Source organism: Jaculus jaculus, chromosome 13 (genome assembly GCF_020740685.1).
Source record: "Jaculus jaculus isolate mJacJac1 chromosome 13, mJacJac1.mat.Y.cur, whole genome shotgun sequence".
Lineage (NCBI taxonomy): Eukaryota > Metazoa > Chordata > Mammalia > Rodentia > Dipodidae > Jaculus > Jaculus jaculus.
This window is the reverse complement of record NC_059114.1, coordinates 48,199,288-48,221,479: the sequence shown is the minus strand read 5'-3', so window position 1 is coordinate 48,221,479 and position 22,192 is coordinate 48,199,288. Positions and strand designations below refer to the sequence as shown.

The window sequence follows — 22,192 nt, the reverse complement described above, 5'->3', positions numbered from 1 at the left end:
GGCCACCCTGAGACGACTACATAGTGAATTCCAGGTCAGCCTGGGCTAGAATGAGACCCTACCTCGAAAAGCCATTAAAAAAAAAGAAAAAAAAAAGAATGGTATTGGGGATAGTGCCACGGGCAACTGAAGGACCACTCCTCCACCCCACACGGTTGAAGCTGCAATTCCCCTCCTGACCACAGGGAGCACTGCAGGCCCCGGCGAAAGATGGGGCGGAGCCTTGCAAGGGACCTAGAGCTGCAGCCCGGCTCCAGAACGCTGGGGGCGCTGTGCGCGGCCCGGGCTGCGACTCCGCTCCCGGCCACGGGGGGCGCTGCGCAGCGCCGGTGGTTGGTGGTGGCTGTTGGGGGGGGTGGGGGGGAGCGGCGGCCGCGGGTGGTGCGGAGGGAGGCCTTGCGGGTGGATCGGGAGCTCGGCGGCGAAGGTAGTGGGAGGCGGCGGGCGGGCGGGAGCGCGGGTCCGACTGGCCCTGGCGATGGCGGACGCGGCGGCCTCCCCGGTGGGCAAGCGGCTGCTGCTTCTGTTCGCGGACACGGCGGCCTCAGCTTCAGCCCCGGCCCCCGCGGCGGCGGCGGCAGCGGCGGTGAGCGGAGATCCGGGGCCTGCGCTGCGCACTCGGGCCTGGAGGGCCGGCACCGTGCGGGCCATGAGCGGGGCGGTGCCCCAGGACCTAGCGGTGAGTGGCGGTCGAGGCGGGCACTCCAGGCCGGGGCTGCAGGGGCCTGTGGGCGGCCTCCCCGGGGGCCTTTGTGAGGGGGGTGGCGAGGTGTGGGGGTGACCCAGTTCCGCGCCCCCGGGTCTCCTTAGCGCCCCCCACCGGCATCTCGGCACTTGGGCTTCGGCCGGCGTGGCTTCCGCGTCGGGGTGCGCGCCCCAGTTTCTCCCGGGGGGCGGCCGGGGTTCCAGGAGCTGCTGCCTGCCGCCGCTGCTTCTAGCCGGCAGGCCCCGCCTCCTGGGCGACCCTTTGCTCGGCGTACTCCCCCCACCCCCACCCCGCCTGCGGAACGGGCTCTCTCCAGCCCTGGGCGCCCGGGCTCCCCCCCAGCCGCTCGGTGGGTGCCGCCGTCTCCCGGAAGGCGGCGGACCCGGGGTCCTCGGGCCCTCCCGGGAGACCTGCCCCGGGCTCCCTCCGGGGTTCCTGAGCGGGGCGGGAAGACGGGCAGTGGTGGGAGGCTCCGAGCCTGCCGCCGCAGCTTTCGGTCTTGGCAGTTACTTCCTCCTTGTTGGAGCCGGGCTCGGCCTGGCGGACCCCGCAAAAGGCCAGCTCTCCCTCTCTCTGGTTTCTGGGCTCTCTTCTCCCCGTGCTGCTTCGGGGTGACAGGAGCTGCAGTCGCGGGCTCTCGAATAAGTTTGAGATCCTGTCTTGGGAGGTGCTCTTTGGCCTCCCAGCTTCCACGACTTCCCTCTAACCTTGCTTAGGAGAGGTTTTGTTGGGAAACTTTTTTATTTAGGGGCTTTCGGCGGGTTTTGTGTGCTTGCCTTGGTGTGTTCAAGTTGTTCAATCAGAGAAGTTCACTAGCATTCGACCCTGTGATGTGATGTGTTATTTTTTGTTTAAGGTGGTGGCAAAGTGCTAAGCTTGAGTTTTGGCAAGCCTCTATAGTTCCTCATTCTGAATACTGCTCTAGCTTCTTTGGTAAGATAAAGCTACAATAAAAAAAAAAAAGCCGAGGGGGTATTTTAGAATGTAATAAGTGAGCAGAAAGCAAATATTCTTGATGAACTTGGTTCTGCAGGCGTTTTCCCGACTAAGCAGGGACACATTTTGTGAGATTTGGAACTAATGTAGGTTTCTGATGTTCTTTTTTCTTCCTATTGATCAGCAGTGTTCGGCTGTCTTCCCCCTCCTGCCCCCCAAATATGCAAGCTATATGGGTTGTTTTTGGCTTGTGGCTGAATTAGGCTTTACTTCTATTTAGTTCATTTGCTCTGATCATTCTCCTTTCTGTATTAAGAAAGGCAGCTAGGGTATTTATGAAGCTTAAATGGGGGGAATTTGTAGAAAGATAACAGCGTATATAAGGGGGTTGGGAATGCTTAAGCCGGGGATTTGCACCCAAATTCCTTTGCGCATTCTTTAGAAGATGGCTAAGGATGGGGGAGAGGTGTTCTTACATTCAGAAATTCTCCCCTAGAAGCAAAGCATTCTTGAGATTCACCTGTATGTGCATACTGTTACCAAAGGCATAGTCCACTCTAGTTTTTCCGTTGGATTTTCTATTTTCCAGCGGTGGTTTCCTTGTTTTCCTCCATCAGATGAATTGCTAATGAGCTCTGCACCTGAAATGGCTACCCATTCACTTTATTGTTTGCGGACTCCCTCAGGGCAGAGGGTTTTGTTTTTTTTTTAAGGTTGCTGAGTAGGTGCTGAACACTTACTGGGCTCAATATTGAATCATTTTACCACTTGACTAATGGAACTTACTTTGCCGACCAAGTAAAAAGTTGCAGTGATTCTTGGCAATTAAAGAAAGGTGCTCTTACAACTAACTGTGTGGAAGTTTTGCATGAGGCGACATGAATATAGAAGCAAGGACAGTTTTGGTTTTGAGAATAAATTTGTGCCTGCCTTGTACATCAATCTAGGGACATAGATAAGAAAGCTGCAACAAAACTCAGAGCCTTTAGTTGTTTTTTTTTTTAACTAGCTTGCAAAATTGCTCAAAAATTGCTACTATGTTGACATTCTATTAATGGTAGCGATTAGTTAAAGATCAGAAATTGCCGTTTTGTTTTCCTTTGGACTGTGGGCATGTGGACCTTTCCAATTTGCACCACACATTGTAGTAAACACAACTACTTCCAATCAAAAGTGTTCTTCCTGTACTCAAGGGTGGAGTTTGCAGGCAGCTGGCCTGTGATTGGGCAGATTTTCTTTCAGTTATGTTTAAGATGTTTTCAGGCATGCTTGGTTTTGAGTAATGCATAGCAGGGCGCCCCCTGTTAAAGAGTAATTGAGGGTTGGATGAATGAGTTTCTGAAGTGATTGAAAACTCGTTTCTCAATTTTAGATTCCATTAATATCCTCTTTCTAAATACTTTTGATCCAGTGGTCCTTCATATACGAGTGATAATTTGATGAAGCCTTTTTTGGAAAACAGTACTAAAAACATTGCTACCTTAACATGTGTTGTGAAAAAATGAACATCAGCCAGTATTCTTTATTGGGAGTTTGAAGTCTTAAAATTGGGTTATCTCCAAGTAACAACTAATAAGCTCGACCGAAAACAGAATCCACTCTTTCCCCTTCTGTTTTTCTTGGTATAGTGGCTTTGTGTTTCAATGTAGGCATTTTGTGTTGTTCTTTTAAATCTTATTACAACATGACTTTACGGTTTTTTTCCTTCTGCATTTATCTTCAGTTCTTTCCTAATCCAGTTGTACACTTTGCTTTCCTGTCATTATTGGCTCATGTCAGTTGCAAATCTTTAGGATCTTCCATATATAATAGGTACAAAATATCAAGATATCATAGTTTTCCTTTTGTTTTATTTACTTGTTTTTTATCAGAGAGGAAGGGCAAGAGAAAGAGAGAGAATTGGCGCACCAGGGCCTTCAGGCACTGTATCCAAACTCCAGATGCAAACACCATCTGGTGCCTATGTGCGACCTTGTGTGCTTGCCTAGTGGGACCTGGAGAGTCAAACGTGAGTCTTTATAGGGCTTCGCAGGCGAGCACCTTAACCACTAAACCATCTCTCCAGTCCTTTCCTTTTGTTTTAAAAATAGATTAATTGTTGGCAAATCTTCAAACAAAGCTGTAAACATGAAAACACAGCAGCTGCACCTTTGCAGGCTCCCAATTATCAAACAAGGTTTTTTTTTTTTTTCATTTTTTGTTTGTTTGTTTTTGTTTTTGCTTTGTTGGGTTTTTTTTCCCAAGGCAGGGTCTCACTCCAGCCCAGGTTTACCTAGAACTCACTCTGTAATCCCAGTCTAGCCTTGAACTCATAGTGATCCTCGACCTCAGCTGGGATTAAAGGTGTAGATCACGCCCAGCTCTTGTTTCTCTCTCTCTTTTTTTTTTTAATTGTTGTTGCTGTTTTTTATTTTTAGAGATAGGAGCCGGGCATGGTGGCGCATGCCTTTAATCCGAGCACTCGGGAGGCAGAATTAGGAGGATTGCCATGAGTTCAAGGCCACCCTGAGTGAGACTCCATAGTGAATTCCAGGTCAGCCTGGGCTAGAGTGAGACCTTACCTGGAAAAACCAAAAAAAAAAAAAAAGGAGATAGGGTCTTGCTCCAGGCCCAGGCTGACCTGGTATATTCACTATGTAGTCTCAGGCTGGCCTTGAACTCACAGCTATCCTCCTCCCTCAGCCCTCTGAGTGCTGGAACTAAAGGCGTGCATCACAAAATCTAGTTTCTTGTTCCTCTTTTTTTTTTTTTTGAAACATTTGTACAAAGAAAAAAATATGACTCAGTAAAGAGCTTGTTTAGTGTGCAGGAGACCCTGGGGACCCTAGGTTCATTCCCCAACACCCAGTTGGATGGTAACAGATGCCTGAAATCCCAGCATTTAGGATGTGGAAGCAGGAAGATCAGCCAGGGGTCATGGTGGCATAATCCTTTAATCCCAGCATTTAGGAGGCAGAAGTTGGAGGATAACTGTGTGAGGCCAACCTGAGACTACTTAGTAAATTCCAGGTCAGCTTGAGTTAGTGTAGTTCTGTCTAAAAATAAGTAAATGTATCTTATCTATAAAAATGATTGCTCTTTTTTTCTTTTTGTTTTATTTTATTTTATTTTTTCTCAATTTTTATTAACATTTTCCATGATTATAAAAAATATCCCATGAGGGCTGGAGAGATGGCTTAGCGGTTAAGCGCTTGCCTGTGAAGCCTAAGGACCCCGGTTCGAGACTCGGTTCCCCAGGTCCCACGTTAGCCAGATGCACAAGGGGACGCACGCGTCTGGAGTTCGTTTGCAGAGGCTGGAAGCCCTGGCGCACCCGTTCTCTCTCCCTCTATCTGTCTTTCTCTCTGTGTCTGTTGCTCTCAAATAAAAAAATAAATAAATAAATAAAATTAAAAAAAAAATCCCATGATAATACCCTCCCTCCCCCCCTACTTTCCCCTTCGAAATTCCATTCTCCATCATATCCCCTCCCCATTTTCTTTTTCTTTATTGGTATTTATTTATTTATTTGGCAGAGAAAAAGAGTCAGATAGAGAATGGATGTGCCAAGGCCTCTAGCCTCTACAAATGAACGCCAGACACACCCTGTGCATCTGGCTCCACAAGGGTACTGGGGAATTGAACCTGGATCCTTTGGCTTTACAAACAAGTGCCATAACCATTAGACCATCTATCCAACCCTGTACTTATGTATCTGTATGTATCTGTATTTAACACTTTTCTTTGTGCTGTAGTTGTTTCCCAACTGGACCTCGTGTGCTAGGCAAGTGCTCTGTCCCTAGCAACCACCCCTAAGCCCACATGATTTTTAAAAAATTAATTAATTTTGTAAAAATTGATTTGCAAGGAGAGAGAATGGACAAACCAGAGCATCTTGCTCCTGCATATCTGCCACTTTGTGCACCTGGTTTTACTTGGATACTGGGGGGATCGAATTTGGACCAGCAGGCTTTGCAAGCAAGTGCCTTTGACTGTTGAGCCATATCTCCAGGCCCTCACTTTTTTTTGTTTTGTTTTGTTTTTTTTTTTGGTTTTTCAAGGTAGGGTTTCACTCTAGCCCAGGCTGACCTGGAATTTACTATGGAGTCTCAGGGTGGCCTCGAACTCATGGCGATCCTCCTACCTCTGCCTCCCAAGTGCTGGGATTAAAGGCGTGCGCCACCACGCCCGGCTTTTGTTTTGTTTTTTTGAGGTAGGGTCTCATTCTAGCTCAGGCTGACCTGGTATTCACTGTGTAGTCTCAGGGTGGCTTGAACTCAAGGCGATCCTCCTACCTCTGCCTCCCAGGTGCTGGGATTAAAAGCGTGCACCACCATGCCCAGCATTCTCCCATATATTTTAAAAATCATTTTATTCATTTCTTATTTGAGAGAGAGAGGCAGAGAGTGAGAGAATGGGTACACCAGGACCTCTGGCCACTGCAAACAAACTCTAGATGCATGTGCCACATTGTATATATGGCTTATGTGGGTACTGGAGAATTGAACCTGAGTCCTTTGGCCTTGCAGGCAAGCGCCTTAATGGCTAAACCATCTCTCCAGCCCCTCCCCACATAATTTTTCATAACTATCTCATATTCCTTAGATAGTTGTACCATAATTTCCCAGCCCTTGGGAGGCGGAGATAGGAGGATCGCCAAGAGTTTAAGGCCACCCTGAGAATACATAGTGAATTCCAGGTCAGCCTGGGCTAGAATGAAAATCTACCTTGGAAAAAAAAATAGTTGTAACATAATTTATTCACTTACTTATGTTTTTGGTTTTTCAAGGTAGAGTCTCTGTAATCCAGGCTAAACTGGAATTCACTATGCACTCTCAGGCTGGCTCGAACTGACAGCAATCCTACTTCTGCCTCCCGAATGCTGGGATTAAAGGTGTGCACCACCATGCCCAGCTCACTTATAATGTACCTTCTTTAAAAAATATTTATTTATTTTAAATTTATTATTGATTTATTTGAGAGAGAGAGAGGGAGAAAGAGGCAGATAGGGAAAATGGGTACTCTAGGGCCTTCAGCTGCTACAAAGAAACTCCAGACACATACACCACCTTGTACATCTTACATGGGTCTTGGGGAATCTAACCAGCATCCTTGGCTTTGCAAGCACTTGTCAACTGCTAAGCCATCTCTCCAACCCTAATGATGTTGTTGTTGTTTTTTTTTTTCAAAAAATATATTTATTTGAGAGAGAAAGAATGGCAGATAGAATGGGTGTACCAGTGCCTGTAGCCACTGCAAACTACAGATGTCTGGTCCACCTTATGCAGCTTGCTTACATGGGTACTGGGGAATTGAACCTGGATCCTTAGGCTTTAACTGCTAAGCCATCTAACCCTCCTCCCCCCACTTTTTTTTTTTTTTTTTTTTGGTAATTCAGGTTTTAATTCCAAGTTAGCCTGGGCTAGAGTGAGACCCTGCCTTGGAAGCAAACAAAAGAAAAAGAAATGTTAAACCAGGCATAGTGGTGCATGCCTTTAATCCCAGCACTCTGGAGACAGAGGGAGGAGGATCACTGTGAGTTCAAGGCCACCCTGAGACTGCATAGTTAATTCCAAATCAGCCTGGACCAGAGTGAGACCAAACCTGGAAAAACAAACAAAAAAAAGTAATGTTAAGTTCATTTTCCAGTGAGATGAGAACCTTTCATACTCTCACTAAGTTCATACAGTGCTTGTTTTCTTTCACTCTTACTAACAATGTTGTCATCAGGCTTGAATTTTTGCCCGTCCAATGGTGAAAAATAGTATCTACCATTTTCGTGATTACTGGTCTTTTACTTCCACCCTGCCTCTATATCTTCCTGTTTATGCATTTTTTTTTGTCCGCTTAAGAAAAAAGTGAATTTTCTTATCATTCTGAGTTCTGTGTATGAATTAACTGTTACTTTAGTATATTGTCAGTCACTTTCTCTCAGTTATCTTTGGACTTTGAGTTGCTTTGTCTGTCATACAGAAAAATAAAATGTTAGTGGGGGGCTGGAGAGATGGCTTAGCGGTTAAGCGCTTGCCTGTGAAGTCTAAGGACCCCGGTTCTAGGCTCGGTTCCCCAGGTCCCACGTTAGCCAGATGCACAAGGGGGCGCACGCGTCTGGAGTTCGTTTGCAGAGGCTGGAAGCCCTGGCGCGCCCATTCTCTCTCTCTCTCTATCTGTCTTTTTCTCTGTGTCTGTCGCTCTCAAATAAATAAATAAAATAATAATTAAAAAAAAATGTTAGTGGGCTATGGTGGCTCATTCCTGTAATCCCACCAGTTGGGAGGCTAGACCAAGAAATTAAGTACTCTGGGATACTGTGTCAAAAAAAGTGTGCACATGCACAGACAGACCCACACAGCCAAAACCCAAAAGAAAGAAAAAATGTTGTTGATGTTGGAGCTGGAGAGTTTGCTCAGTAGTTAAAGACATTTGAATGCAAATCTAACCACCAGGATTCAGCTCCCCATTCCCACTTAAAACACAAAATGGCACATGTATCTGGAGCTTATTTGCAGCAGCTAGAGGCCTTGGATCACCCATTCTCCCTTTCCTCTCTCTCTTTGTTTGCAAATAAATAACTTTCCACACACACAAAAATTATTTTTTGGAGTCTCCTGTATCCCAGGCTGACCTTGAACTCTCTTGATCCTCTTGCCATGATACCCAGCTCACATCTTAAACTTTCTTTTTCTTTTTTTGAATTTTCAAGGTAGGGTCTCACTCTAGCCCAGGCTTCCCTGGAATTCACTATGTAGTCTCAGAGTGGCCTTGAACTCATGGCGATCCTCCTATGTCTGTGTCCCTAGTGCTAGGATTAAAGGCGTGTGCCAGCATGTCGGGCCACATTTTAATTAATTTAATTAATTAGAGTTAGAGGGAGAGAGAGAATGGGCACACGGGACCCTCTAGCACTGCAAATGAATTCCAGATGCATGTGCCACCACATGCATCTGGCCTACCTGGAACCTGGAGAAATGAACCTGGGTCCTTAGGCTTTGTAGGCAAGCGCCTTAACTGCTAAGCCATCTCTCTAGCCCCATATTTTCTTTTTTTTTTAATTTTTTGTTTAATTTCATTTATTTATTTGAGAGCGACAGACAGAGAAAGAGGCAGATAGAGAGAGAATGGGCGCCTCTAGCCACTGCAAACAAAGTCCAGATGCGTGAGCCCCCTTGTGCATCTGGCAACCGTGGGACCTGGGGAAGTGAGCCTCCAACAAGGGTCCTCAGGCTTCACGGGCAAGCGCTTAACCGCTAAGCCATCTCTCCAGCCCCCACGTTTTCTTTTTGATGTTTGAATTTATGTTTCTCTTTGGATCTTTGGTCCATTTGATATTCTTTTAATTAGATATGAAATCGGCAGCCTAACTTTTTCTATTGAGCTAATTGATTGTGGAAGCTCTAATTTTATTAAATAGACCATTCTTTTTTGCAGTATGGTTGAATTAGATGGTGGTGTAAGTGGGAGCATCTATTTATTTTGAATGTGTATTACTGCTATAGCTGTCCAGAACTTGCAAAGAGGAAGAAGCCTATTTGCCTTAGTTTTTTTTTTTTAATCCCTTAATCTTTCATCTCAATTTCAGAGTAAGATGGATTCTAAAATACTCCTTTCTGTGATTTAAGATATGTAATAATTGTAGCATTGTCCAGGCTGGGACCATGCTGTTCTATCTGGAAGTCTTCCACAAGGAGTGAAAGTGTATCTGCCTTATTTTTTTTACACCAACCTTTCCTCTTTGTCTCTTGGTAACAGAGGACTCTAAAATGCCTCTCTAACATTGACAATGTAATTTTATACTCAGCTCCAAGATGGTATCATATTTCTAGTGTAGAGACTATTCTTATTTTCTGCTTATGTTCAAATCTAAAATGTCAGACCAAATTGTAATAAAGGCTGTGGCTTGGTGGTGCACACCTTTAATTTCAGCACTTGAGGGGGGCAGTATGCCCACCAGCATTCACACTGGTACCCAAGTCACTTTGTCCAGCATTCTCTTCCTTTACAATCAGATCTTTCCTCTTGTTTGTTTATTGGAGACAGTATTTCTATATACTCCTGGCTGGCCTGGAACTCATTATGTAGACCAGGCTAACCTCAAACTCACAGTGATCCTGCTGCCTTTGCCACCAAGGGCCAGAGTTACAAGTGTAAACCACTACTCCAGGATAGATATTTCCTCTTCATTAACGAATTGTTTATCACTAACTCATCTGCCAACAGCTGCTTGCTCACACCTGCAGTATACACACTTGCCTGGTTCTCATCCCCAACTTGTTCTGGTTGATTTGGTTTCCCCTTAACAGACAGGCCCAAACTAGGTGTTTGGCATTTTCTTTTGGTAATTGCCTTTCTTTTTCTAAACTCTCTCTCTTGTCTGTCTGTCTGTCTGTCTGTCTCTCTCTCTCTCTCTCTCTCTGTGTGTGTGTGTGTGTGTGTGTGTGTGTGTGTGTGTGTGTGTGTGCGCGCGCACATGCAGACCAGGCCTTCTTGCTACTGAAAATGAATACCAAACAAATGGACCACTTTTTGTGGCTGGTCTGGAACCATGTTCTAGAACATGGGTTCTGGGGAATTGAACCTACATCCAGAAGGCTTTGTAAGCAAGCATCTTTAACAGCTGAGCCATTTTCCCAGCCCTTGGTGATTTCTCAGTCTTAACTGGGGTGAGTGTCTGTAAGCTCTGCATCCTCTAGGCCTGGGGGAGCACATCAGCTGTTACTGCTTCTCAATTTTCCACTGCCTTTAGTAGGCTGCTGGTGTGTCTGAGTGTGAGCACACATGTGCCACGGTACATGTTTGTGCAGCAAGTACTTTACCCACCGAGGCCTCTCCTCATCCCCAGGTTGGTGATTTTTAAGTCCTCCCCAACCCGCTGTCCCCACTGCCGAGTGTCTCTTACCCCCGTACAGGTAAGTGAAAACCTGCCTGATTGCTTGGCAGTATGTAGTATGACCTCTTAGGTTTACAAAGTCAGAAGCTCCGTGTTTTTAGTGACTTTGTGGCTAATCGGACTCTAGGGGACTGACTCTTGCTAACCAAACTCTCTAGAGACTAATTTGAAAATCCATATGCAAGGTTATTAATTTACAGTGGGAACTATATTTATACAGATGAGAGTCCCCTTCTTATCTATTCAAGATACCAAATTGTACAAGGACAAGGGAAACTGGGTGTGGCCAAGGGATAATTACCAAAAGCAGCCAGAACTAGGTGATCTTCCACTTTACTAAAACTTTTGGTCTTTGAACACTGCTGTATTTCTCCTTCACACAGCCCCCCCCCCCCTTTTTGAGCCAGAGTCTTACTATGAGCCCAGACTATCTTAGAACTAACTCTAGGTACTCCTTTGGCCTTAGCCTCCTGAGTGCTGGAATTACAAGCATGCCCCACTATGAGCAGCTTAGGCATGAAGTTTTCTGCTGTTTTATAAGGACTTCCCTGACCGCTGTCTAAAAGAGTAAAATATTTAAGTGACTATGTTAGATTTATGTTCATCCCTGAAATTTATGTAATTTGTACTTTTACTCTCTTTAAGTTTTATTTATTTATTTATTTGTGAGAGAAAGAGAAAGAAAGAATGGGTGTGCCAGGGCCTGTAGCCACTGCAAATGAACTCCAGAAGCATGTACCACCTTGTGCATCTGCTTACGTGGGTACTAGGGAATTGAGCCTGGATCCTTAGACTTTGTGGGCAAGCGCCTTAACTGCTAAGCCATCTCTCCAGTTTGTTTTGTTTGTTTTTGTTTTTTCGAGGCAGTCAGAGTCTCTAGCTCAGGCTGACTTGGACTTCATTATGTAGTCTCAGGATGGCCTCTAACACTCCTCCTAACTCTGCCTCCCAAGTGCTGGGATTAGAGGCATGGCTTTTTAAAAAGAATTTATTTAAGGACCACCACACCCAGCTTACCTTCTCTCTCTGTGTGTGTTTTTAATTTTTATTTTTGTTTATTTTTATTTATTTGAGTGCAACAAGCAGACAGAAAGAAAGAGGCAGATAGATAGAGAATGGGCACACCAGGGCCTCCAGCCACTGCAATCAAACGGTACTGGGGGACCAAGCCTCGAACCCGGGTCCTTAGGCTTCAAAGGCAAACGTTTAACTGCTAAGCCATCTCTCTAGCCTCTGTTTTTATTTTCGTTTTTTGAGGTAGGGTCTCCCTCTAGCCCAGGCTGACTTGGAATTCACTATGTAATCTCAGGGTAGCCTCAAACTCACAGTGATCTTCCTACCTCTACTTCTTGAGTTATGGGATTAAAAGCATGCACCACCATGCCCAGCCTAATTTAAAAAAAAAAAAAATTATTGGGCGGGGGCGAGCAGATAGAGAATGAGCATTCCAGGGCCTTTAGCCACTGTGAATGAGTTCCAGATCTTTGTGCCACCTTGTGCATCTGGCTTACTTGGGTTCTGGGGAGTCAAACCTGGGTCCTTAGGATTTGCAGGCAAGCACCTTAATTATTAAGCCATCTCTCTTTCTCCCTCTCTCTCTCTCTCCCTCTCTCTCTTTTTGGTTTTTCGAGGTAGGGTCTCACCCTAGCCCAGGCTGACCTGGAACTCACTGTAGTCTCAGGCTGGTCTCAAACTCACGGCGATCCTTCTACCTCTGCCTCCCACACCCAGCTTATTTATTTAAGAGAGAGAGAAAGAGAATGGGCCTGCTGGAGCCTCTGCATCATCTTGTGTATCCAACTTTACGGGTTCTAGGGAATTGAACCTGCAAGTTCCTTTATTACTATGCCATCTCACCCGTCCTTACCCTCTCTTTTTATTTTTTTAAACAAATTATTTTATTTTATTTTTATTTATTTGAGAGAGAGGTACAGAAATAGGCAGGGGGAGAGAGAGAGAATGAGAATGGGTTCACCAGGGCCTCCACCCACTACAACCGAACTCTAGATGCATGAGCTACCATGTGCATCTGGCTTACATGGGTCCTGGGGAATTGAACCTGAGTAATCAGGCTTTGTAGGCAAGCACCTTAACCAGTAAGCCATCACTCCAACCCCCTTACCCTCTCTCTCTTAAAAGGATTTATAACTGATCCTTGAGGGTTTTTTTCTTTTGCATATTATTCTTCATGTGGATTCATGGGTAATTTTGTCTTGATACTATTTGAATCATAACTTCCATTTTTTGTGGTTTTCATCTGAGTTATTTTTTCTTGTTTTTATTTAAGACAGGTTCTCATGTAGCCCAGGTTGGCCTTGAGCTCAGTTATGTAGCTGAGGATGACCGTAGCTTCTTATCCCTATGTCTCTACTTCCTTAGTGCTAGGGCTACAGAATTTGTCAGTACTGTCTGCAGTGTTGGGACTCACAGCTGGGCTTAATGCATGCTAGGCAAGCACTCTACCAATTGAACTATATCCTCAGTGCTTGAGTTAATTTTTATATCATATGTGTTGTTTTTCTGATTCTAAAGTAATGTACACCTGTTACACAAAATGTAGAAATTAAGCCTGGTATGATGGTACACACCTGGAATCTCAGCACTGGGGAAGCCTAAGGCAGGAGAAGTTTTAAGCCTGGATGTTCAAGGCCTTCATCTTAAGATAATAGGGTTGAAGAGATGGCTTAGTGGTTAAGGTGCTTCTCTGTGAAGCCTAAGGACCTGTGTTCTACTCTCGAGGTTCCACATAAGCCAGAAGTACAAGGTGGTGCAAGCATGTGGAGTTTGATTACAGTGGCTGTCCATTTCTCTCATTTAAAAAAGAAAAGAAAAGCCAGTCTGTTTCTTCCCCCCCAGAATAAAATAAGCCAGGTATGGTGGCACACAAACTTGGGAAGCTTAAACAAGGAGATCGTTGTAGACTGGGCTACATTTTGAGACCCTATATTTTTTTGCTGGATTATTTATTTATTTATTTTGGTTTTTCAAAGTAGGATCTCATTCTAGCCCAGGCTGACCTGGAATTGAGACTATGTAGTCTCAGGGTAGCCTCAAACTCACAGCGATCCTCCTACCTCTGCTTCCCAAGAGCTGGGATTAAAGGTGTGCACCACCATACCCGGCTTGGCTGAATAATTTAACTGTTCCTCTGTGAATATTATTTTAGATTTTATCAATAATATAATGACTATTCAAAGTTTTTTATTTTTTTATTTCAAGCAAAGAAAGAGATTGAGAGATAATGGGCATGCCAGGACCTCCAGCCACAGTAAATGAACTCCAGAAGCATGTACCAATTTATGCATCTGACTGTTAGGCCTTGCAGGCAAGTCCCTTAGCCACTGAGCCATCTCTCCAGCCCTATATTTATTTATTTTTAAGGTAGAGTCCAGCTAGTCTCTGAACTCTAGTCCAGCTGATATGGAACTCACTTTGTCGCCCAGGCTGGCCTTTTACTTAAAGTGGTCCTCCTGCCTCAGCCTCCTGAGTGCTGGGATTAGAGGCATGAGCCACCATGCCTGACTAAGATTTCAAATATTTTAATTTTTTAAGATTTGTAGTATTTTTTTAAAATTAATTATTTATTTATTTGAGAGCAACAGACAGAGAGAGAAAGACAGATAGAGGGAGAGAGAGAGAATGGGCGCGCCAGGGCCTCCAGCCTCTGCGAACGAACTCCAGACGCGTGCGCCCCCTTGTGCATCTGGCTAACGTGGGACCTGGGGAACCGAGCCTCGAACCGGGGTCCTTAGGCTTCACAGGCGAGCGCTTAACCGCTAAGCCGTCTCTCCAGCCCAGTATTTTTTTTTTTAATGGGGAGAAGAGAATGGGCATTCCAGAGTCTCTTGCCAGTGCAAACAAACTCCAGATGCATGCACCACCATGTGCATCTGGCTTATGTGGGTTCTGGGAATTCTGGGTCCTTAGGCTTCATAGGCAAGAATTTTAACCTAAGCCATCTCTCCAGCCCAATTTTAATTTTTTGTAATCAGAGAGAGAATGAGAATGGACCCTCTTGTTACTACAGATGCATTCTAGACACATCACTTTCTGTAACTGGCTTTACATGGGAACTGGGGAATTAAACCCAGGCAAGCAGGCTTTATAAGCAAGTGCCTTTAACCCTTTAACTGATGAGCCATCTCTCCAGCCCTATTTTAATTTTTTTTGTTTTGTTTTGTTTGGTTTTTGAGGTAGGGTCTCACTCTAGCCCAGGCTGACCTGGAATTCACTGTGTAGTCTCAGGGTGGCCTTGAATTCCTACCTCTGCCTCCCAAGTGCTGGGATTCAAGGTGTATGCCACCACGCCCAGCTAGCCCTACTTTAATTTTTTTTTAATTTTATTTATTTATTTTTGTTTTTCAAGGTAGGGTTTCGCTCTAGCCTCGGCTAACCTAGAATTCACTATGTAGTCTCAGATTGCCTCGAATTCATGTGGTCCTCCAACCTCTGCCTCCCAAGTGCTGGTATTAAAGGCGTGCACCACCATGCCTGGTTTAACATTAAAAGTTAACATAGGGCTGGAGAGATGGCTCAGCAGTTAAGGCACTTGCCTGCAGTGCCTAACAACTCAGGTTCAGTTTCCCCAGTACCCACATAAAGCCAGATGCACAAAGTGTTGTATGTATCTGAAGTTTGTTTGCAGTGTCTGGAGGCCCTGGCACACCCATTCTCTCTTTCTCTCTCCTTGTAAATAAATAAAATATTTTAAAGAAAAGTTAACATATTTAAAAAAAAATTAGCCAGGAATGTTGGCACAGACCTTTCTTTAATCCAGCACTAGGGAGGCAGAAGAAGGATTGTGATGTGTTTGAGGCCACACTTAGTTACATACATTGTGAATTCCAGGTCAGCCTGGGCTAGAGTGAGAACCTTCCAAAAAAAAAAAAAGTTAACATATTTGTACAAAAGAATACAATAGTTTTATATTCTCTAATCATATTCATACATACTTTTTTTTTTTAATTCATTGAAACAGGATCACATGTAAATCGGCAGGCATGGAATTTGCTGTTTAGCAAGGATAATCTTGAACTTCTGATCATCCTGCCTGTACCTCCGAATGCTGGGATTTAGTGCAGAGATTACAGATGGCACCCTATGTGCTTGGGAGTATAGAGAACATTGTGTCCCTCTCCCTTTCCATTGCTCATCCAATTTTCTTCTTGAGTGGTGTCTCATGTATTCTGAAGCTTTGACAGTTTCACAAGTCAACAATTTTCATGTCTCTGCTTCCATTCTGGGGTTGTGGAAATGTGTGACCATGCCCAGCTATTTACTTGGTTTCTGGGGAATTGAACTGAGCAGTATCAGGCTTAGCCCTCATTCTTGGGCTGGAAGTACTCTAACTGCTGAGACATCTCTCTGGCCCTCTTTCTGTTTTCCTTTCCTTTCCCACTTTCCTTCATTCATTCTTTTTTCTTTCTTTTTTTTTTTTCTTTTTACTTTCGGGGTCCAGTCACCCTCAATAGCTTCAAGCCTTGCTACGCAAGCATAAAGACCTGAGTTTGAATCTCCAAGAACCACTTTAATCCTGGATGTTGACTCAGTCACTTCCCAACAAGTACCACCTCTCACGTGCACCTCATGTGTACCTGTAATCCCAGTGCTGGGGATGGCAGAGACCAGAGGATTCCTCAGGCCTCATTGACAAGCTAACCAAATCAGTGAGCGTTCTTCACTGGATGTTGATCCCTGGCTTCCACACACAAGTTCACACACCTGAACACACATGTGCACACCTGTGCACACAACACATGCACATATAAAACAAGACATCTTTTTTTCTTTTATTTATCCCTTTCTCTTTCATTTTCTCTCTCTCTCTTTTCGTTTTTTTTCGAGGTAGGGTCTCACGCTAGCCCAGGGTGGCCTCAAACACATGGTAATCCTCCTACGTCTGCTTCCTGAGTGCTTGGATTAAAGGTGTGCACCACCTTCTTTTTCCAAGGTATTAGTGTCTTACTTTAGTTTAGGCTGACCTGGAACTCACTGTATTCTCAGGCTGGCTTCAAACTCACAGTGATTTTCCTATCTGTACCTGGGATTAAAGATGTGTACCACTATGCCTGGCTTGCTTTTTTCTATTTTTTACTTCCTTGTTCCTTTTTTTTTTTTTTTTTTTTTGGTCAAGGTAGGGTCTGGCTTTAGCCCAGGCTGATCTGGAATTCACTATATAGTCTCAGGCTGGCCTCAAATTCACATGGATCCTCCTACCTTGGCTTCCAGAGTGCTGGAATTAAAGGTGTAGGTGCCGCCAAGCCTGCCTGCCTTCCTTTATTTTTTTGAGACATTGTCTCTGAGTAGCTCAAGGCTATCCTGCCTCTGTCTCTGCCTCTCAAAGGCTGAGATTATAGGCTTGTACCACCATACCCACCTCCGTGAATGAACATTTTTTTTTAAATATATATATATATATATATATATATATATATATATATATATACATTTTATTTTTTTTTAATTTTTATTAACATTTTCTATGATTATAAAATATATCCCATGGTAATTCCCTCCCTCCCCACCCCCACAGTGAATGAACATTTTTAAGTAGCCTTTTCTTTTTTAGGGTTACTGTTATTGCTAGAAGTGCTTTTAGGGCTGGAGAAATACCTCAGTGGTTAAAAGCACTTGCTAGCAAAGCCTGACGGCCAGGTTCAATTCCCCATTGTCCATGAAAAGCCAGACTCACAGTGATTTCATTTACAGTGGCTGGTGGCCCTAACATTCTGATACTTTTTCTCTCTTTTAAATACATTTTACTAAATAAAGATAACATAGAAATGGCCGGGCGTGGTGGCGCACGCCTTTAATCCCAGCACTTGGGAGGCAGAGGTAGGAGGATCGCCGTGAGTTCGAGGCCACCCTGAGACTCCATAGTGAATTCCAGGTCAGCCTGGGCTAGAGTGAAACCTTACCTCGAAAAACCAAAAAAAAAAAAAAAAAAAAAAAAAAGATAACATAGAAATGATATGATTTATAGTCAGAATATGTACATATTAAAAATTTTTTCACTGAGCATGGTGGCCAATGTCTTTAATCCCAGTACCCAGGAGGCAGAGAGAGGTAGGAGGATCACTGTGAAATGGAGGCCACCCTGAGGCTACATAGTGAATTCCAGGTCAGTCTGAGCTAGAATGAGACCTTAACCTCAGAAAACCAAAAAACCCAGGCAGTGGGGGGGGAGCAATTCCAAATAGACATGAGCAGCCAGGCAGTAAATCTGTGCAGCTGATATCTACCATGCTTGCTTTGCGGCTACATATCTTCAACTTCCCACTGCAAATAAAAGAAAATCTAGGGCTGGAGAGATGGCTTAGCAGTTAAGACACTTGTCTGTGAAGCCTAAGGACCCATGTTTGACTCCCCAGATCCCATGGAAGGCAGATGCACAAAGGTGGGGCAAGCACAAGGTTGCACGTGCCCACTAGGTGGCAAAGCATCTGGAATTCGATTTCAGTGGCTGAGGCCCTGGTGCGACAATTCTCTCACATAAAAAAAGGCCAGTGTGTTGGGCTTGCCTCAAAAAAAAATATGTATGTATATGTGTGTGTGTGTTTAAATTTTTTAAAAATATATATTTTTTTTAATTGCCTGGCATAGGGATGGGATACCTTCCAATGAGTTGTTGGCCAGGGAGGTCCCTGGTATCCCCAAAACATTATAGGCCATTGCCGAGACACTTGGATTCCCACCAGGAATAGATGGTAAGACCCTATTGCAGAAGATTCTACATACTTGGGCTGCAAGGCCACTAAAATATCCTGCTGGAACTGAGCTGATAACCTCCTCCATGTAGACCAGCTGACAGAAAGCTGGAAGAAGCCATTCTGCATGAAGTTCAATGAGAGGGAAAGAAATCACCAGTGAAGATATTCAACAGTGGACACTGCAAGCCTTATATTTGACCAGCCAGGCCAAATGAGCCAACAGGTGTAATAGTGGCACATCTGTCATGGTGGAAACTAACTGCCCTCTAGCTGGACTGGAGGCCCAATCCATGAGAGGGAATACATACCTGACACTGACAACTTTAAACAGGGGTAGTCATGAACCCTAGGGGTGTAACGTCTGCTGCTGTCTGGCTAAATGTATATACTATGCTTATCAAACTGCCCAGTAAGCATTTCTCTTAAGGTTCATATCCTTATATTAATGCTACTCTCGCTTTTGGTAGAGAATCTTCTCTTTTCAGATGGCAGTGACCTTGGGATGACTCAGAAGGCATTGTGGTGATGGAAAGAAGTGACAGGAGTGCTCAGTACTGCAATATCTCTATAACACCTTCCAAGGCTCAGGGTCTATTGCGGAAGAGGTGGTGGAAAGAATGTAAGAGCCAAAGGAAGGGTAGGACTCCATACAATGTGCTCCCCCCAGACACAAAATGGCCTAGGTACCCATGACCTCACAGTGTCTGACACTGCCTACACAAGATCATCATAATAGGAGGAAAAGATCATGACATCAAAATAAAAGAGACTGATTGAGATGGGGAGGGGATATGATGGAGAATGGAGTTTCAAAGGGGAATGTGAGAGAGAGAGGGTATTACCATGGGATATATTTTATAATCATGTAAGATGTTAATAAAAAAAATTTGAAAAGAAATAAATTTAAAAAATAAATGCTTCATATCTAATGCATGGATTCTAACTATAGTATGTGTAATGCTACTTTTACAGACTTCTAATAGGTTTTAGACCTATTGCCCACATCCTTTTGTCATCCTAGATGTAGTCCAGCCCTACCCCTGAATTTTTTGGGGTAAGGTTTTCCTCAAGACCAGACTGACCTGGAACTTAATTTGTAGCAGCCCAGGCTAGTCTCAACAGCAATCCTCTACTTTAGCCTCCTGTGTGCTGAGATTACCAGTTTGAGCCACCACACAGATTTTTAAGACAGAATCTTTCTGCTTATTTTTCATCATTTTTATTTATCTTTTTGGTTTTTCAAGGCATGGTCTCACTCTGTAGACAGGACTGACCTCTTATTCACGTAAGCTTCCACCACACCCAGCCTTAAGAAATCTTTTTTAAAGGAAAAAGTTAACTTTGGGGTCATACTTGAAAGAAACTAAGAAATAAAATACACTATAAAGCTTGGCATGGTGGCATACACCTTAGTCCCAGCATTTGGGAGGCTGGGTAGGAGAACTGCTGTAAGTTTGAGACCAGCCTGTGGAATGATGCATGTTTATAATAATGCTGTTTTCAAGTAAATAGTTTCATTTTTCAAGAGACAGTTTTCCATTCCCATTTTCCCTCCTATTTCTAACACCCAGAGTAAATTAGATGTGAAACAGTTGTATGTAAGAAATAATCTCAATAAAAATTCAAATACGGGGCTGGAGGGATGGCTTAGTAGTTAAGACACTTGCCTGCAAAGCCAAAGGACCCAGGTTCAATTCCCCAGGACCCACATAAAGCCAGATGCGCAAGGTGGTGCATGCGTCTGGAGTTTATTTGCAATAAAATAAAGAGGCCCTGGAGCACCCGTTCTCTTTCTCTCTCTGCTTCTTTCTCTGCCTCTCAAATAAATAAATTAAAAATTAAAAAATTCAAATATGTATACTGCATTAAGGAGCTTGGAATCATACACAGGGATTTGTACCCCAGCCCCTCACTGCTAATACTTTGGCTTCTTTGAGCCTTACCTTTTTCCTTTGCCTATAAATAGGAACAATAAGGACCTCAGGATTGTCCTAAGGATTAAATGAAGTTTAACCCTAAAATCAGTGGCAGAATGTGGGCTCCTGATATTTATTCCTTAAGCAAACCTAAACTATTGGTCAGAGTGTAAACTGGTAAGACATTTAAAATTTAAAAAAAGGGCTAGAGAAATGGCTCAGTGGTTAAGCACTTGCCTGTGAAGCCTAAGGACTCCAATTCAAGGCTGTACTCCCCAGGACCCACAGAAGCCAGATGCACAAGGGGGTACACGCATCTAGAGTTTGTTTGCGGTGGCTGGAAGCCCTGGTGTGCCCATTCTCTCTTTCTCTATCTGCCTCTCTCTGTCTGTTGCTATCAAATTAATTAATTAATTAAAAAAAAAACAGGCCCAGAAAGCCAAGTGCCGCATGTTTTCTCTCATATGAGGATGCTAACTACAGATGATTGGGCTTCTGTGTGAGACTGAAAAAACTCAGTAGCAGAGGCCAGTAAGCTAGAAAAGAGATATAAAGGGAAGAGAAAGGAAGGGAGGGGGGTATTTAATAGGATGGTAATGTATATATGTAAGGAGAAGAATAGATTAATAGGGGTGAAAAGGCCCAAAGTGAGGTCAGAGGAAGAGATTGAGTAAAGGAAAGGTGGAGGGAGGGCTAATCAAAATCAAAGAGGATATAAATAAATCATATGGAATCCTACTTTTTTGGACAATGGAATACTCAGGAGCCATAGATTGTTGCTAGAAATTTTTCAGTGCCAGGGATGGGATATCTTCTAGTGAGTTGTTGGCCAGGGAGGTCCCTGGTATCCCCAAAACATTATAGGCCATTGTCGAGGCCCTTGGTTTCCCACCAGGAATAGATGGTAAGACCCTATTGCTGAAGATTTCACATACTTGGGCTGCAAGGCCACTGAGAAATCCTGCTGGAACTGAGCTGATAACCTCCTCCATGTAGACCAGCTGACAAAACCTGGAAGAAGCCATTCTGCATGCAGTTCAATGGGAGAAAGAGAAATCACCAGTGGAGATACTCAACAGTGGACACTGCAAGCCTTATATCTCATTTGAGGAAGGGTGTTTTACTGTGGATTCTTGCTCTGCTGTTCTTTGCTGGATTTGCCACAAACTTCTGGGAAATTCTTCTCTGTCCCACTTTTCTCAGTCAGTTTCAGCATGCTTGTATTATAGAAATTCACCATAGCTTTTAGGTTTTTATAAGGGGTTTGGGGATCAAACTCAGGTACTCCAGCTTAAGTAGTGAGCACTTTATCCACTGTGCGATCTCCATAGCCTTCATTCTGGAGAGATGGCTTGGCAGATAAGGCACTTGCCTGCAAAACCTAAGGACTCAGTACCCATATAAAGGGAAATGCACAAGGTGGCGCATGGGTCTGAGGATCTGGAGTTTGTTTGCAGTTGTATAGTGACTGTGTTAATCCCAGTACTCTGACCGCGATGGAAGGTAGAGAGAGGAGCGTTTCCTAGAAGCACTCAGAGCCCAGCAGAGACAATGGAAGACTGGGGTCAGGAGAAGCCCTGCCTCGAATGAGGTGGACCATCAAGAGTGAGAGTTGTCTTCTGACTTCCCCTTGAGCTTGCACGCCACACATACACAAACCTGTGCCCACATGAGAAGTTTTGCAAAAACTCCTGAATGGCCATCGTCCACCAGGGATCATTGAGCCTCAACCTCTGGTTTTCTGAGTGACGTCTGGTAAAATACAGTCATCAGTCATACTAAGCCTGGGCATTGAGAGCACAAAACTATACCTCTTTATATGTCTCTAACATCGATTTGTTTGTGTTTATATAGGCATCACTTCTTGGTCTGATCTTTTTTTTTTTTTGGTTGGGGGAGGGTTTTGAGATAGGGTCTCACTATGGCCCAGGCTGACCTGGAATTCACCATGTAGTCTCAGGGTGACCTTGAACTCATGGTTGGTGATCCTCCCACCTCTGCCTCACAAGTGCCCAGCCTTTTTTTTTAATTAAAAAAATTTTAACATAATTTTATTATT

At 44.1% G+C, this 22,192-nt stretch overlaps 1 protein-coding gene across 3 annotated transcripts in view; it reads left to right on the top strand.

Moving 5' to 3' along the window:
• Positions 1-478: 478 nt before the first annotated feature.
• The window catches only part of Kdm3b (lysine demethylase 3B), a 103,799-nt gene continuing 82,085 nt past the window's right edge, over positions 479-22,192 (top strand). For all 3 annotated transcript variants that reach the window (XM_045132368.1, XM_045132367.1, XM_045132366.1), the window contains exon 1: positions 479-679. In XM_045132368.1, the coding sequence (XP_044988303.1) occupies positions 479-679 (201 nt within the window). The remainder of the gene's footprint in view (positions 680-22,192) is intronic.